This window comes from Ciconia boyciana, chromosome 2, assembly GCF_034638445.1.
Source record: "Ciconia boyciana chromosome 2, ASM3463844v1, whole genome shotgun sequence".
Lineage (NCBI taxonomy): Eukaryota > Metazoa > Chordata > Aves > Ciconiiformes > Ciconiidae > Ciconia > Ciconia boyciana.
In genome coordinates, this window is record NC_132935.1 from 114,576,498 (window position 1) to 114,593,847 (window position 17,350).

A 17,350-nucleotide genomic window follows, 5' to 3' on the forward strand; every position below is an offset into this window, starting at 1 on the left:
AGGTCAGGATGAACTTTGGTGCTGTCAGAGTAAAAGTTGATATCAAGTGAGACAAAAAAAAAAAAATCAGTCAAAAAGGTATAATTGATTTTTCATATGAAATATTTTTGCTATCTAATGATATAAAGAAGATAGTATTTGATAGTGTTTGTAGTGAAATTGACTCTAAAATATTTAGAATAACTTTAAATATTGTGCATATTATGGGGACTAAGAAATTGCTCATGCTGTTATTAAACTTGTTAAAACACACTGTCAAAAGTTAATATAAAAGATCATAGTTTTGATGGCAGCAAACTACAGTTAGATGATCTTTGGTTTGCCACTCAGATACAGGTATTTGGACTTAAGTTAGTTTCTTTCAAGTGATGTCCAAGTATAGAAGAAAAGTATACATGATATGTGTTAGTGCTGTGGCTAGTGGGTTTAAAGAAAGAAGAGGTGGAATTTAAAAAGGACCGGTAAAGGAGGACTGACACTGGTGAAGTATAGGAGCAGCAGCCATGGTGCTATTTTAATCAGTAGCTTCATAGGGAAAAGTCCACCAAATAATTTATAACATATCCACATTTGCAAAAACTGAGCTTCATTTGAGAATGGTTTTAGACAGTAAAAGCCAATTTCAAATAATGTTTAACTTGACCTTCCAAACTAATTAGTGTTTATAGTCTAGAATTAGGGATTCTAGCATGTTCTTTTTGTCTAGTTCCGTAACATGGTGTATTTGGTTTGCATGGCAAGGTTTTGGTAGGAGAAGGGCTACAGGGGTGGCTTCTGTGAGAAGCTGCTAGAAGCTTCCCTCATGTCTGATAGAGCCAATGCCAGCCGGCTCCAAGAGGGACCCACTGTTGGCCAAAGCCGAGCCCATCAGCAGTGGTGGTAGTGCCTCTGGGATAACATAGTTAAGAAGGGGAAAAAACTGCTGTGCAACAGCAGCCGGAAGAGAGGAGTGAGAATGTGAGAGAGAAACAGCTCTGCAGACACCAAGGTCAGTGAAGAAGGAGGGGGAGGAGGTGCTCCAGGTGCTGGAGCAGAGATTCCCCTGCAGCCCCTGGTGAAGACCATGGTGAGGCAGGCTGTCCCCTGCAGCCCATGGAGGTTAATGGTGGAGCAGATATCCACCTGCAGCCCGTGGAGGACCCCATGTCAGGGCAGGTGGATGCCTGAAGGAGGCTGTGACCCTGTGGGAAGCCCATGCTGGAGCAGGCTCCTGGCAGGACCTGTGGACCCATGGAGAGAGAGGAGGCCACGCTGGAACAGGTTTTCTGGCAGGACTTGTCAGCCTGTGGGGGACCCACGCTGGAGCAGTCTGTTCCTGAAGGACTGCACCCCATGGAAGGGACCCACGCTGGAGCAGTTCATGCATAATGACAATCCATGGGAAGGACCCACGTTGGAGAAGTTCGTGGAGGCCTGTCTCCTGAGGGAGGGACCCCATGCTGGAGCAGGGGAAGAGTGTGAGGAGGAAGGAGCGTCAGAGACAACATGTGATGAACTGACTGCAACCCCCATTCCCCTGTGCCGCCCAGGGGGAGGAGGTAGAGAAAATTGGGAATGAAGTTGAGCCTGGGAAGAGGGGAGGGGTGGGGGGAAGGTCTTTTAAGATTTGGTTTTATTTCTCATTACCCCACTCTGATTTGATTGGCAATAAATTAAACTAATTTCCCCATGTCAAGTCTGTTTTGCCCATGACGGTAACTGGTGACTGATCTCTCCCTGTCCTTATCTCGACCCATGAGCCTTTCATTGTATTTTCTCTACCCCTGTCCAGCTGAGGAGGGGAGTGATAGAGCAGGTTGGTGAGCACCTGGCATCCAGCCAAGGTCAACCCACCACACATGGGGGTAATGTTATTCAGAGTAGTTATAACCTACAAAAACATGTTTTAGATGTTGGGAAATCCTTTATTATTTGAAGCTCTAATTACTAACTGGATTGTTTATGGCTTTCATTAGCTTGTTCCTGAAAAGCCTCTATATTGATAAATTCGTCACTTAAGTGTCACTGAATTATCCTTGGAAAAAACCCTAAAGATTGATACCACTATAAATGAGAATAAAGTTGTACTATTTAGGAAGTCTAAAATGTTCAGCCTCACAATTAAGGAAACGTTGATCTTTCCCTACTACACTGTAGGGAAAATGGCATGTTTGAGGCAAATAGAGGATCAGGTGTTTTGTTAATCAAGTATAGACAGTCTTCAGAAATTCTATAGAGTAGGTACTGTAGGTACAAATTTTGTGACAAAACCTATCTTTAAGTGACAGATTCTTATGTATAAGATCTCATTTATGATTTCCATTGTGGATCATAGGGAGAACATTGAAACTGAGACCCAGTCATGTTGCCGTTTTTTCCTGTGCATAAAGTGCTGTGTTATGAAGCATGTATATATTAGATAAGACTATTGATGAGAAGAGATTTTTGATTGCACTCAAAGAAGGTCAGAATGCAGTGGTACACAACAGGCCTGTGACTTTGCTCCCTAAGATAAATGAGACACCCCCCGCCCCACTTTTTGACACTTCCATTACTTCACATCATTACTTCCTTTTGATGTTATGAAAAGCTCTCAAAGACCCTTTGGTCAGGCCTGCCCTCTTCTTGCTTCATGCCCAGGAGCTTTTTTTGGCTACCACATTCACTGGAAGACATTTCTTTCACCAAGTCCTGCATCCCCAGCTTTCTCACCAGCACAAAAGCAAAGTGTGGGAAAACTCTGTTGCTCTTCAGACAATATACACTGTGTTGCAGTTATTGCAGAAGTACTGAAGTCCTGCACTTACGTGGAGTGGAGTGCCTCCTCCTCTATATACACTTGTGCTGCATTACTGGAGTTATTTGTGGCCTGTTTTCATGTTTAAGAATGGAAGACTCATTAAAGGAAGGCTTAGATGGGGCCTCACACTTCTTGAAGGTGCCTGATGATAGTAGGAAAGGAAGTGGAGGGAAGTCAGAACACTGGGAATTTGTGTGACATATGGCAAAATCTCTTTTTCTGTGTCAAATACTGGAACAGGTTGCCCAGAGAGGTGGTGGAATCTCTCTTTTGGAGACACTTGGAACTCCTTTTGGTAAGTCCCAGAGCAACTTAATCTAGCTGGACCTGCTCTGATTAGGAGGTTGGATTAAGTGACCTCCAGAGGTCCCTTGCAACAAATTATTTAATGATTCTCATGATTAGCCTTTGTGCGTTTTACTGTTGTGTTTTCAGCTAGATGAGTTTCTAGATCTGATGTATCACACAACTTCAGGTGTACCTTTGTGCCAGCACCGAGGAGATAACAGGGACCAAAAAATAGGATGATAGAATGAGCTTCTTATTTTATTGAAGGCTTACATGACTGGCTTAAAATAGTTGTAAAGCTGCAGCTTAATATTCAGTTTTATCACTAGAGGAGAAAGAGACATTTTTACTTTTAAAAAAGAGGTATGCAGGCATGCAACAATATTATACAAATCAGTGAAAAGCAGCTCTAAACTTGTTTCCTCTCTTTTTTTCTTGATTGGTGTGATTGTGCAAAGCAATCCATAAAGTTCTGTCATTTCAATTCATTCTTCTCTCCATTTTCAGGTTATTTGTCTAATACTTTTAGTTGTATTTTGAATAGCATATTTGATCCTTTAGTCTTTAGATTGCTTTGTATAGCTTCCTTGCAGATGAGGTAGACATTTCTAAATTATGTTTTATTTAAACTATGCATTACAAGATTTATGTTTAATTTGACATAGGCTTTCTTTAGCATGTACTAATGTACAAAAACAAGAAAAAGATGATTTAGAGGGGAAGGGAAGTAGGGGCTACCCTTGTCATACAACTTTCACTTTGTACTTTAGCAGATTTCAGGGTATCCAGTCACAGTTACAAAAATAGTTTTTTTAAAATGAGTAACCCCTTGTCCCAGTCAGGCTACAAGATGATCCTTAAAAACTAGAGAGTTGATTGAGAGAATTAAATAAGCATAAGGCATAAAAGTAGCTGACTGAGAGCATCTCTGTATTCTACCTGCTCTGTCACTTACTTTATTTATCATCCTGGACAGTAGCAGCAATGTCAGCTTTTAAATAAGATTAAACAGAACAGTTAATCCTGTGCCTTCCCATATAAAAAGCCACTTTGTTTCAGACATAGCATTTTATTGTAAAAACAGACCTTGCTTTTTACCAAAAAAAGCAGATTGGATTTGAACACAGTTCTCCCTAAATATCTATTATCTTCTTGTGGATGTAATTAATTTGATGACATTAGCCAAATTGAGTCTCTCCCTCCTCTCTGAAAAGTTCAGTGCCAAGGTTCTCCTGAGTTATTACAGGTTTTTGGGAGCGTGGTTTCTCATATCTTCTTTGGTAGAAAGGTACTTGGCAGTTTTGTAAAGTCGATTCTCTTTAAGGTTTATCACGTGAAGCACACCGATCTCCTGGCTACTTCTGAAAATACTTGCAGAAGATACTATACAAAATGTTTGCTTCTATGAATTAAGTCCTTCATTCTTAAACAAGAAGAAATGTCCAAAGTAACCCCAGTAATGGAACGTCACTTTTATCTTTCAGTTGCATCATTTTCATAACACTTGAACGCTATTGATGTTAGTAAAATTGCATGATTTAAACAGATATAGGTGTGGTACTAGTGAAATAATGAAATTCTATGCAGTTTGTAGAGTAGTACTGAGTAGGAAGTTCTTCTAAACGAAGGAAAAAATTCTGTCTGCAGGATAAGATGTAATTTTAAAGTGTTATGTACAGTTCTGTGTTCATTTCCTCCAAATAAACTAGATTAACTGAATGGCATTATGATACCAAATGGAGCCAAAGTTGCCTTTTTTTGATTCCTCCTAAAATCAATCCCAGAGATTTTACTGTTGTAAAAGGTTGAGCTAACACAAGATAATACTTGGATTTATTTGGTTAGTGGAGTACTGGAGTCTATAGTAAATGAAGTATTAAATACTAGTGGGATCGAAGTAAATATAAATAAAGTATGTTTCTTATTGCAGTATCGGAGCAAAGATAGGTTATTATCATTTGATTTGTTCTTAGCTCCTAGTACAATTAATAAAAATCATAGTTGGTCATTAAGTAAAAGTGACTTTTTTTAGACTAAACAAATACAATTTACTCAGATTTTACATGTTATGAACAAATCTGATATTTGGGTACAATAGAGAAAGTAGAAATTTACAATACATGAAAACAATGTGCTATCTTCGATATAATTATCAGAAAAGCAAGTATTTTCAGCAAAGGTTGCATTTCAAGTGTGGAAGGGAACTACTGTTTTATAAAAAAGAGAATTATCTTTCTCTCTTATGAATACTTTGATTTCCTAGACTCCTAGTGCCTGAAGGACCTATATGCTGTTTATCTTGGAAAGACACCAGATACATGTTTATTGGGTTTATTTCAATAACATTAAAAGAGGATGCCGTATCCATGTTTATTTCATCACTTGAGTTGCTTATTTCCAAGTAGTATCTGGAGATATAGAAGAACAGAGGCTAGTTCATTGCCTTCTTAAAAATACAATGTCTGATTACTTGTATTAAATTTCAGCTCTTGGCATTTTATATTTTATAGTCCGGTGTCCCTCCAAATGTAAATCTACTAAGTTTGCTTACCAAATACTTTTGGGAACCAGAATCGTCAGAACTAGAGTTTTTAAGTGTTTACAATATCACCGTTGTTTTTTTAATGAAATATTTTCAATTATACTTTGGTCCTAGAATCTTTTACTTTTTTTATTTTCCATTGTGAACTAATGGTTTACTTCCTACAGCTGGTTAAAGTAGCGAGGTAGCCTATTTTTGTGGTGTCTCATGTTCACTTTGAATGCTGTGAAAATATTGTTAAATAAATACAGAACAGTAATTCATTAATGTCCTAATGGTTAGATGACTACTTATCATTAGATAACAGATAATTGGATACTTTCAGAATACTAATAGATAAATCTATATCTATTTTGTCCTGTATTCCCTATAACTTCTATTTGGAGGGGGGGGAGGGGAGGGGGAAAGGAAGAAAATAAATTTCTGGTTCAGAAACTCCATCTCTGTGTTAGAATAAGGTATTTTAGTCCCATTCATAAATACAATTGTTTACCTCCACGGTTTCTGTTCAGGGATTGTTCAAAGCCCTTGCTCTCTTGGTAGTCAGAAACCTGATTTCAAGTAAAAATTAATTTATGATCAATTCCTTCTTGTTCTAAGAATGTCTTTTATTTTGCCAGACACTAAGGATTTCTCCTAATTGCATTATTGGTAAAGATCAGTCTGTTCCATTTTTAGTCCTCTTAGCTAAACAAGGCTGGTCATCTGCTCATGTGTCAATAAGGTGAGTGATTCCTATATGATCTTAATAACGTGTAACCTTCAGCTGAATTTTTCCAGGTTTATTTAATCTGTCACGAACATGGTAAAAAGAATTGAACACAGTATTCTAGATGTCTCACCAGTGCCTTGTTCAATTGCTTTCTTGATCCTTATTTGGAACATTGTCAGGTGGATTTCAGAAATGCATTCACCTTTTTACTGGTCATCGCACTGGAGCCTTTTTCTTTTATCATCCTGTGATTATTTCTGTGGGTTTTGTATCTTCTTTCGTTTCCATAACACCACCATTTCTGATTATATTAATTCCTCTCATAATATTAAAGCAATGCAATTGCTATTGAAATCTGATCTTGGTATTCTGTAGCTAAAATTTGACATTTTGTGTATTAAACTACTTCGTAATCCTTTACAAATTGACCAGTTCTGTATACTACTCTTTCAGTAGCCCATCACAATAGCGCTACGAAGTATTACTCTACCACTTTAATTTTGCCTTTCTGAGCAACGTATATCATTCAGTACCTACATTTGAATCCCAGTTACTAGTCCGCTGTCTTCGGTTATCCACAGTGTATCTGATATTGCATCTGATGTCAGTAGTTTTTGTTCCTGTATCGTCTTGCCCAAAATCATGCATACATCTCAAATGCTTTTTATTTGATTTCAGTCAGTTTCTGATCTGGATTAGGAATAAGCCCCTCATTAGCTGTTTCTGTCTGACTACTGTTCCATCAAGGCTGTCTCAAACATCCAAAAGACCCTGCATAACAAGGCCTCATACAGCAAATTGCATTGTCTTTTATTTCACATTCACAGCTGGGACAAAAATCACATTTCACTAACCTGAAATTTAAAATAACTAAGCTGCATTACTGAGCTTCCTCTTGTTGTTAAGAGCTTGTAAACAGTATTTTGCTTAGGTCAATAGGCCTCAATCTCCTTGAAGGTAAATAGTTGTCTGTTCCTCTGAACCAGTCAAAGAATACTCACCTTGAAAGTCTTGCAGTATGATTGTCTGACAGAACACTTTTGTAACTCATAGGTTACAAAACTGCAAACCATACCAGAAACATTTACTATCTCTTCAACTCCTTACTGCAGGGAATGAGGACTTACTTGCTCTTTCTTCACTAATAAGTGCAGAATTTGTGTGTGTATACACATAGTACAATATATAGTGTCTATATATGTGTCTGCATGCTTGCATCTTCAGCTTGAAAAATGCTTCAGATATGTGCTCCAGGAAATATAAGTGTGTTAAGTACAAATAAGAGCAAAACATTTCTCTAAACTTTTTAGAATTATGAATACCAGGAGGGTTTGGTATCAAGGTTACAACAGTCAATTTTAGTCTGTCTCCTTTCAATGTACACTGAAGAAAGGTTAGAGACTACATAAAGACAATATTGTGAATATTTTTTTTGACAAGCATGCTCTGGAGATCCCAGCTGCTCTGAACATTGACTTTCCGGTGTCTTCCTGGGTTGTGTTGGCAGACGGAATCCAGAAGTGACAGCACAAATTCATTTGAATACAGTTTTAGAAAAAAATAATTAGGAAAGCATTTATCAAAGGGAGCATTACCTATTTAAGTTTTTGATGTAAATTAGTAAAAAAGTCTAAAGATCTAGTAGCCTCCTCACCACTGTGTATTACTGAAACAATACAATAAATACAAGCTCTACAGAATTGGAAGAGTGAAAACAAACTGAAAACAAAATATTTGGTATAAAATTCTTTATATATTTCATATATATATCTTAATACATACATATGTATATTTATGTGCACAAAATGAATTGATATATGTAAACCAAAACTAATAATGACAAAACCTTTGCGTATTCCTCTTGCTCCCCAAAAGGGTAGCATGAAATTGAGTTTGTTACTGAATGAAGAATGTTGTCCTGAAAATGTTGATGACAGTATATTCTATAACTTCTGCTATTGCTGTATTTAAGCATTTTGAAAGAAAACCTTTTCTAGTTATGCTAAATGAAAGCTACACTTAGTGGTACACTGAACACGGAGAAGAGGATGTGAGATCTAGTCAACAAAAACCACAAAAACACCAGGTGTTATGTGAGGCAGTGTATTCTGAAAAACACAATGATTTTTATGGTTATGGTGTTTGTCAAGAGTTGATATTCCCCTTGAAAAGTTCTTGTTATAAGCTGATTTTTAAAAAATGCTGTTACATAAAGGCAGATGGAAGTCCTCCAAGCACTACAAAACTCAGTAACAATTACCTCTCCCAACACATACCAGAACACAGAGCATGTTTTTCAGCCAGTCCATGCTCATCAGGTGAATAGGTTGTTGGATGGAACAGTACACTTATGTGGTCGAAGCACAACTGTCATCATTCATCCTTTGTTCATAGTGAGTAACAAATGACTTTTGGTAGATATTGAATGGCATTATATAGTTTAATGTTATTGCATTCTCAGTCCTGCATTAGTAAGGGTACTGCTGAATGTTGATTTTGCTTGTGTTCTTGGCTGAATGTCCAATAGTGCTTCTTTAATGAAAACAGCTGTTAGATCTTTTCTTAGCAATGTGTTTCCCAATGCCATTTGTATGACTTGCATACCACATGCACTGAACCTCATCCTGGAAGAATGGCCAAGACAATTTGACAGTTTAAACAGCATAGTTGCTCCCATAAAGAGGTTATACTGCCAAAATACCCTGAACTTCTTAAGTCAAGATTTTATGAATTCAGGCGTGTTCAAATTATTTGAACAGGCTACAAGCTCAAACAGAAGCCACACAATTGGTGCAAATTATCTCTGCATAGCTCTCAATGCAAATAGTGGCAACTTATTATAGGACAAGCTATAGAACTTATGAACTGGAAGTTTTGTTAAGAAACATTTCAGTAAAACAAGACTAAAGCAGAACAACAGTCTGATATGTCTGTGTGTAATCCCACTGAAAATATGTTTTGGTGATCTTCAATGACCTTGGACTGTGTGTTCAGTTGGTATGATTTTTCATTAATTTATTGTTCTAATCGAATGTAATACAGAAATATTTTCCATCATTTCATTGAATGTGGTTATGTCAAATCAGGCACAAAACAATGGAATTTTGTGACCACACAATTGTAGCCACACTATTAGACTTCAGTGCTATGTTCTGAAATCTGTAACTGATTAATTAGCGACTCAACATTTTGCTAGTGAATATCTGAACTAAACCTGGACTGTTTTCTACTGCGAATTGTAACCACGTTCATTATCATACACCCATTTAGAAAAAAAAATCCCTCTTTCCCTTTCCCTTTCCCTTTCCCTTTCCCTTTCCCTTTCCCTTTCCCTTCTGCAATGGAAATATACTTGTGTTCCTCGAATGCGTTTATTCAAATGACAGACTGTAATCCAGACCCGGTATGTGAATAAATGTTGCCTGGACCTCATCATACACTCAAATATGTATTTTTTTCTTCTATAGATTTTATTGTTTTATCTTCCTTCTAGAAAGCAGCAGTAACACTATCTATCTACAAAGCCTGCATGCAGTGTTTATTTGAACAGGCAAGCTACTTTCTGATGGGCAGATCCCAATAAAATTTACAGGACTTGAATAAATGTAGCTAGCAGAATCAGTAGAAGTAATTGATTAACTCTGTTTTAGAGAGAATAATCTCTAATGCCTTAGGCTTCATTTTTAGTATACACTTCCCTAAAAATTATGGACAGCACAGAAAACCCAGCTGAACATTGTTTTGCATATAGTTTTGGAATCTCTATGAAATAATTTTGCTGTTTAGATTATCTCCATTGTATAATGGTATACACGTGGATGACAAAAGCTATTTAGAGAGCTTCCTGCTCACGTTTTGACTCTCTTGCTGCCAAAGACTGCTCAGGAAGCTTTTTTTCTTCTTTCTATTGATGCTTGTAAGAGTTAATTTCAGAGGAAAATGGAAACTTTATGCATAGTTTAGATTGTGATTGAGTGGAAGAGAAAGAGGAAACCCAAATAGTCTTTCCCTCAAAGTGCCTTTTCATTTTTTAAATGTATACTACTTTTGTTTTCCTGTTTTTCAACTTTTAGAGCCATGTTAAAACATGTAAAAACATGGTGATAGGAACCTGTAGGAAAACTGTCAGTACTTAATTTTTGTTCAATATGTATTATATGTTTATATTTCCTTTGGGTGTGTGTGTCTTTTTCCAACTTAAGAACCAAATGTGTTACAAAAACAGATGTAGTGAAAATAAACAAGAGAAGTCTCATTTCCTTTGGTGAACAAAGTTCACAATTAGCTTGAGTGTAATTTTATGTGTGTTGTACCCTATCAAACAGTTTTGCTGACCAAAGCTTGCTTTCTTGGATTTATCACAACTGATAAAAGATCTGTGATGTCACACAAGAATTTAGCTACACAGAAAAGGGGGAAAGAGTGGGTCAAATGTAATAACATATTCTAGATGTTATTCCTGCCAACAATTAATGGGGAAATTCATTTTATGAAGCACTGTTTACAGACTGACATCTGGAGAACTTCTCAACTTGGATAATTTCCAGTGTGTAGATTTATGTACTACTATTCCTGCCTCTCTTTTGCCCCTTTTTCCTTAAATATTTCACTTTTCTGATTTGTACCATTCACTTAATTATGAATGAATGTGAATTATTCTGCTGCTGTGATTTCTTTTAGGATTCCAGCTGCATAAAAACTTTAAATGCTTGCTAAAATGGACATTCAGTGGATACTTTTTGAAGTGTATACCGAAATATACAAGAATTCAAAGAGGTTTTTTTACTTAAAGTAAAAGTTCTGTTAGTCTCTGACCAGAGAAGTCAGAATAGATACCCTCAGTAGAACCCCTGCAGTATGAAATTAAAAAGTTTAGAATCCTAGCGAGAAAGGTTCTTTTTTTCAGATAGCTGTCCTTCTGAGTTGTAAAATGTTTTTGAATCACAAAATCCTGGTCTACTGTGCTTCAAATATTATATTCAGTGGTGTATATTTGTGCCTTATCCAGTTTCTTTTTTAGTCTAGTGAAAGTTTACAATTTACTTTGAAGGTTTCGGTTCTTTCAGTGTGACAATTTTCTTAGTGTGGTCTCCACTCCTTTCTTCCTGTGGGGAATCATAGCATGTTGTCAAGGCTAGCCATCGTTATCTTGAGGATGCGTACCTGTGCCTATTGGAGCAAGAAAATGGAATTTGCCATTGGTTCCACTGGAAGAAGCAGATACCACTTATGTTGATGCAGGTTATGTGTACATGAGGGTCCAGTCATTCTACCTCGCCTTAGGCATCTGAACAAGCTAAGGGACATAGCTTATTAGCAAATTCTAGTCGTTTCTTCAGTTAGAAGGTAATACGGGTATTAGAAGAGTAAGATAGAAATGCAGGAGCACAAAGAGCTTGATCATGTAAGCCTCATTGCCTCAAAAGAGTAAAAATATCACTATTATATTGCTTTCTTGTCTGGTCATTCATTTAAATGATATTGGCACAAGAGTCCTGGTGAAATCCTGCCCCACTGAGAACAGTGCTCCCAGCACATGGAATGCCTTTATGAAACAATAGTATTTAAAAAACAGTTCATAGGGAACAGTTATTAGTATCCTTGCAGAAGTAAGAAATAATTACTGTTCTTAATATTGATGCTGATACTGTTGCTCTGTGTATTCTGTCTACATTTTCTTTTTATGTAAAATAGTCTATCACTGGTAACATTTCAGTCCCCACTGTTCTCTGTCAAGAAAATAAAGTTATGGAAGAAGTGAATTTTGCTTTTCATTTTAATAACTTCTGATAGTATCAGATGACAATTAAATGTTAACAAATCTCTCGCATCAAAATCAAGAGCAGGAAGTCTTGCTTCCTTTCAGCAAGTAGTGTGTTGTACCTAAGGGCAAATAGACCTTTTCTGAGTCTTACTCAGTTACTATCAGCGTTGATGACTAATGAAATATTTTGGCATCAAAAGCCATCAATTCTCAAGGCTATGTTTAAGTTACTGAATTTCAGGTTTTAGAATGAACGTTGTAAAAGTTCTTTTATTTCCATGTAGAAATTCAGTAGATGCTAATTGACTAGGTGAGTTTTCACTCATGCTGTTAGAAAATGTTATAAAACCTTTTAAAATGTATGATGCCATTCTTAATAGTTATTTTGTGCAAGAAACCTTAATTTTGTATTCTGTATTTACAGATTACTGTTTAATAGGGTAGATTTTATCTGAAGAATAAGAATGAAAAATATCTACATTGACTTTTAAAGCAGTGGTTTCTGCTTCACCAAATCTCATAGTTTACATTTTAGTCACAATTTGCAAATGGGAACAGAAGTATTAGTTTACTGATATTTATTTTCATTTAGGGTGTAGGTACATTTATATTTAATGCAATGTCAGACATTGTCCCAGTGTTACAGTATTTTAACATGAAGGCATTTTTCTAATTTCCCACTTCTTCAGTTTCATAGCAGGTATCCTAAATATCTGAAGCTGCACATTGTCATAAGTCTGCACATTGCTGACATGTTCACTCCTAACCTTCCTTTCTAACTGAAAAAAAATTGCTTGCTGTAGATCAAACATAAAACCCATGATTCATCTTATAGTTTCTGTCAGGGTGTATCTGGAATATAGTAGCTTGTGTTTTTCCTCTTCCTTAGGAACAAAGGATGCTGTATGAGTTCTTTGTCTGGTAGGAATGAGTGTTTTCACAGGATTCACTGGAGCTGCTGTGCTTTACCCTAGCTAGACAGTGTGGTACATTTCTGCAGGACATCGTGCATTGCTTTGACAGTACTTTTGAAACTGCTGGGGAAACTGCAGCTCTCCTACTTGGGAATGCAATCTTATTTTTAACTGTTTTACTGGTTTAGTTTGTAAGGAGAGAATAGCCTGTGTTGCTGCAAATTGGATACACCGGTTATGGGGCCTGGTGTAGAACATTTCTTTTCAAAATAGAACGACTCTGACACAGAAGCGAGAAGTCTGTGGGAGTCGATGTGCTGTTTATAAACATGTGCTTTCAGAACGCAATAGATAAGTGTTACTATACAGAACACACATAGATTTATTTGCTTGCTAGTGGTGATCCTGGGAGGGCTATGGGAAAGAGATGCAGCTCAGCTATGTACTATATTGTTGGCAATGCACTTACTGTAAGGCCATGTTTTTGCTGTGGAATAGTGACATATCCTCCAATGTCCTGATCACAGCTGTTTTGAAATAAGTTTACATCAACCTATTCCACTGCAAGCTACTGTAGCTATCTTCAGGTAGATAGATTACTAGATACTACTAGATTATCCCTCTCTTCGTATTTTAAACATAGGCATTTAAACGTGTTTGAAGAGAAAGCTATAAATCACTGTGTTCTCTAATGAACTACTCAGAAAGCAATATTGCAAAATCCAAAGAATCTATTATGCCATGCATCCTAAAATCACTTGAGTGAGGCATTGCCAGCGCAGTGTGTTGTTGGACAGTGAAAGTGTCCCTGTGTTTCTGTATCTCTAGCACTAAGTAATAAAAATACTGTATTTAATAGCCCATCCAAAAACTTATCATCATGTCATTCTCTGTGGCAAGCTAACAATCTTCATAAGGTTTGTTGACTTTGTAAAGTTATTTCATTCACACTTAATTACTTTTATTACAAAATTAGCTCTCAGTAGTCTGATCTTTAAGACAAATCATGTTATTTCCATCTGTTATGTGGAACCAGTTTTATACATATTCTGTGGTCTTAATACATTCAAATTTTTTCAAACCAGTGTGAGTAGTACAGAGAAATCATTAAGGCATAATCAGCCTTCTAAACAATGGTAATAGTTTTCTTTAACAAACATTTCTGTGAAGCGTAAGTAAAGACTATTTCAGTTTTATATGTTCCTGTCAGATAATTTATCACCTTTTTTCCTTAATTATCCACCAGTGAATTTGTTTTGTTACATAAACACCACATTAAGGTTCTTCCATTTTCAACTAGGTGGCTGTACTACAATCCCAGAGTCTGATTTAGAGGAAAGAACGGTTATACCAGGCTCCACAGCAACATTTCCCAATCACGGGCAGATCGCAAAGCAGAAATCCAAGCCTGGTAAGAAAAGGAAAATTACATTGTCTTACTTAGAGCTGTACAGCTTGTCTTTTCAGAATGCTTGTGGGCATGTGAAACAAATTACATATATTTCAGGCTTCGTTAGCATAATTTTCAATTTTTCTTGCAATAATAGTACAAAGTGTAGGATTCTGAGTTTATTCAGCTGCTTCTTTCAAGAATAGTTAAACTGTAGAGATCAGTCTTGGATTAAATAACTTCAGATTTGAAAGGTTTTGTGCTACATAATACTTGAATGAGATTCTCACAGGTTTTATTCACAACCTCTTCCACAGAAGCAAAATGAAACTGAGGACATTTTGGTGTAATAAAGGCTTTTTTTTCTGCAGTACGGTGGCTAGACTTTGTGCCAGCTGATTAAAATAGGGTCTTATCTTTTGTGGGGAGACTTCCTAGAATTTCAGAAAAATATTATTGGATATAATCAAATGAAATTATACTGGCTATATAATATGCTGCATACAGTGATGACACATTTTCTGGAAAGACTTCATGCTGCCGGGAACTCTGTGATATAGTGTTAACATATTTTAAAAGCAGCTCTGTAAGTAGTGCATTGCAGTTTAATAAAGTGCCTGGTAAGTCTCAGGCTTTGACTGCAGCTATTTCCCATTTTGTTTACTAAGTTGTATCTTCACTCCTCTTTCCTCCCTCATTGTCTGATTTTGTCCTGTAATATTTATTTTTAAATGTATCTGAATGTTGTTTGTAAATCAGGGGTGTTCATTATAGATGGGTGTTGAAGTTAAGAAGAGCAGCTTAGAGGTTGCAACCAGCAATAGTCAGAAATAGACAGAAAGTCCTGTCTATTTCTGCAAAAAAGAGCTAATTGTGTGTTTAAAATGCATTCAGCTGCTTGTTTGCCCAGCTAACTGTTGCACAGACAGGCAGGGAGTTGGAATATATAGTTAATTGCAACAGCAGAATTTACATTAGCAAATTTTTAATAGTGGACAGGGAAGAAGGATATCTAATTCAGCAATGTATAATAATGCCACGGTGTAACTTAAAACTCCAAAATGAGTATGTGCTCACAAAAACAACCTGAAAAATCCAGTGAAGGCCTAGAGCTCTGACTTTCTAGAGTGCTAATTACTTGCAGTCCTCATGGCCTTCAGGTGATAAGAAGAAGGGAAGCTGTCAAAGTTGACATATGTATAGTTTAACCTTTGTCATCTAAATATATTAAGTACCCTCCTGGTAATGGAAAAGTATATCGTCTGTCTGATGTAGGATACGATCCTGATAAAATTCCAACTTCAGGCAACTAGACCAATAAATCAAGAACATATGGCAGGCAATCCCTCTTCTTTGTCTGATGCTCCATTCTTCTGGTCAAGCACATATTTGTTCTTCAGTAGATAGTGTTCTGCTATGTTCAAATAACCATATTGCTGAAAAGACTAGCACGAGAGGAAAGGTGTAGAAGTGTATTCATGAGATCCAGAAACAGCAGCATGGGGACCTGCATATCCTACTGTAAGTCTTAGCCCATGACAAAAATTGAGACTTACATGACATAGCTGGCTGTTGTTGCTTTGTAACTATAACAGGCAGAATGAAAACTTTGAAAGCTTTAAAAAAGTTTTTAAGTTTACAGCCATGTGTTATACCAGTAAATTTAATTCATTCATGGTAAGAATTGAGTGTCATCTGCCAGTTAGTGCTACAATATAGAGAGCACCTAGAATATCTGCCACTGAGCTGTCTGGAAATTCTAATTGCTACAAGTGTAAGAGCCAAGGGAGCTACTTAAACCATAAGGTAACACTAGGCATGAAATCACAGCATTGCAATGTTTTTCTGTACATGATATTTTTGGCTTGAGTTCTTGCACAGGCACCAGAGACTGCAGCAAGACCACGGTGATTACAATGAGCCCTCAAAGAATATTTGTTGTGTCTTATGTAGCTTTTTAAAATAAGTTTGCATTTAATTTCACTATGTCCAGTCAATAAGAGAAAAAAGGGGCAAAGTAGAATAAAAATTCTTTTTCTTGATATATCTTCCTTCATTTCCTAAGGGAGTTCAAGGTAGATTTTGATTATAAGTTGAGAGGTTTTGTTTTCTTCTTGTAGGTGGCTTTTGTTATTCATATCTCTAGCTATAGAGATAGGCAAAATTATACTGGCTTTGGAGAGGTTTCTGCATTTAGCTAATATTTTTCATTGGGCTGTATCAGCTGAACTGATATGCCATGCCTAAGCTTCTTAATGTTCTTTACCAAAAAATTCCCGCAGTTTAACGATAGAGGTTTAAATAGATAAAAATAGATTGAGGCTACAACACCAAATAGCTCAAAACTGAAGAGAAAAAACAGGGTTTCTTCAGCTGTAGTTTAGTATGAACATGGGCACAGTGTCTGATATCCCTGCGTAGGAAACCTGAAGAGAAACATGTCTAGTAACAGATTGCATTCACAGAGGAGGGTGGAAATCAAAGGAATAAAATGAGCTGATCAAGTTAGAATATTCCAAAGGATTCTGTAGGTCATGGGAGAACTTCAGCTGAATGCGATGGACTACCATCCATTGAAATGGAGTGAGAAGTGTAGTTATGTACTTGCTCCATCTGGTGCCAGACCAAATCTTAGCAACAGGATTTTGTACAGGTAGAATTCTATTAACAGTTATACACGGGGGGGGGAAGTGACATTCCCTTAGTGGGAACACATGTATTTCTATGAGAACAAAGGGTAAGCTCTGATTTCTCCCACTGATAGTGTGCTGGATTAGGAAAAAACTCAAGCAGTTCTCAAAAGTACAATTGTAGAGGTAGAAAAACAAAGCAGAACAAAGTGCCTTATCCACTGAAAAGAAGTGTAAGACCTGAGTCACAAAGGTCTCAGCAGGAAGCAATGGGAGTTCCTCACTGAGACAGGAAGAAACAAGTCCTCTCAGAGGTGTCCTGTACTTGGAC

At 36.8% G+C, this 17,350-nt stretch overlaps 1 protein-coding gene across 7 annotated transcripts in view; it reads left to right on the forward strand.

Moving 5' to 3' along the window:
- The window catches only part of BBS9 (Bardet-Biedl syndrome 9), a 309,847-nt gene that overhangs the window by 173,532 nt on the left and 118,965 nt on the right, over positions 1–17,350 (forward strand). For all 7 annotated transcript variants that reach the window (XM_072853644.1, XM_072853649.1, XM_072853643.1 and 4 more), the window contains one exon: positions 14,300–14,410. In XM_072853644.1, coding sequence (XP_072709745.1) covers positions 14,300–14,410 — 111 coding nt within the window. The remainder of the gene's footprint in view (positions 1–14,299; positions 14,411–17,350) is intronic.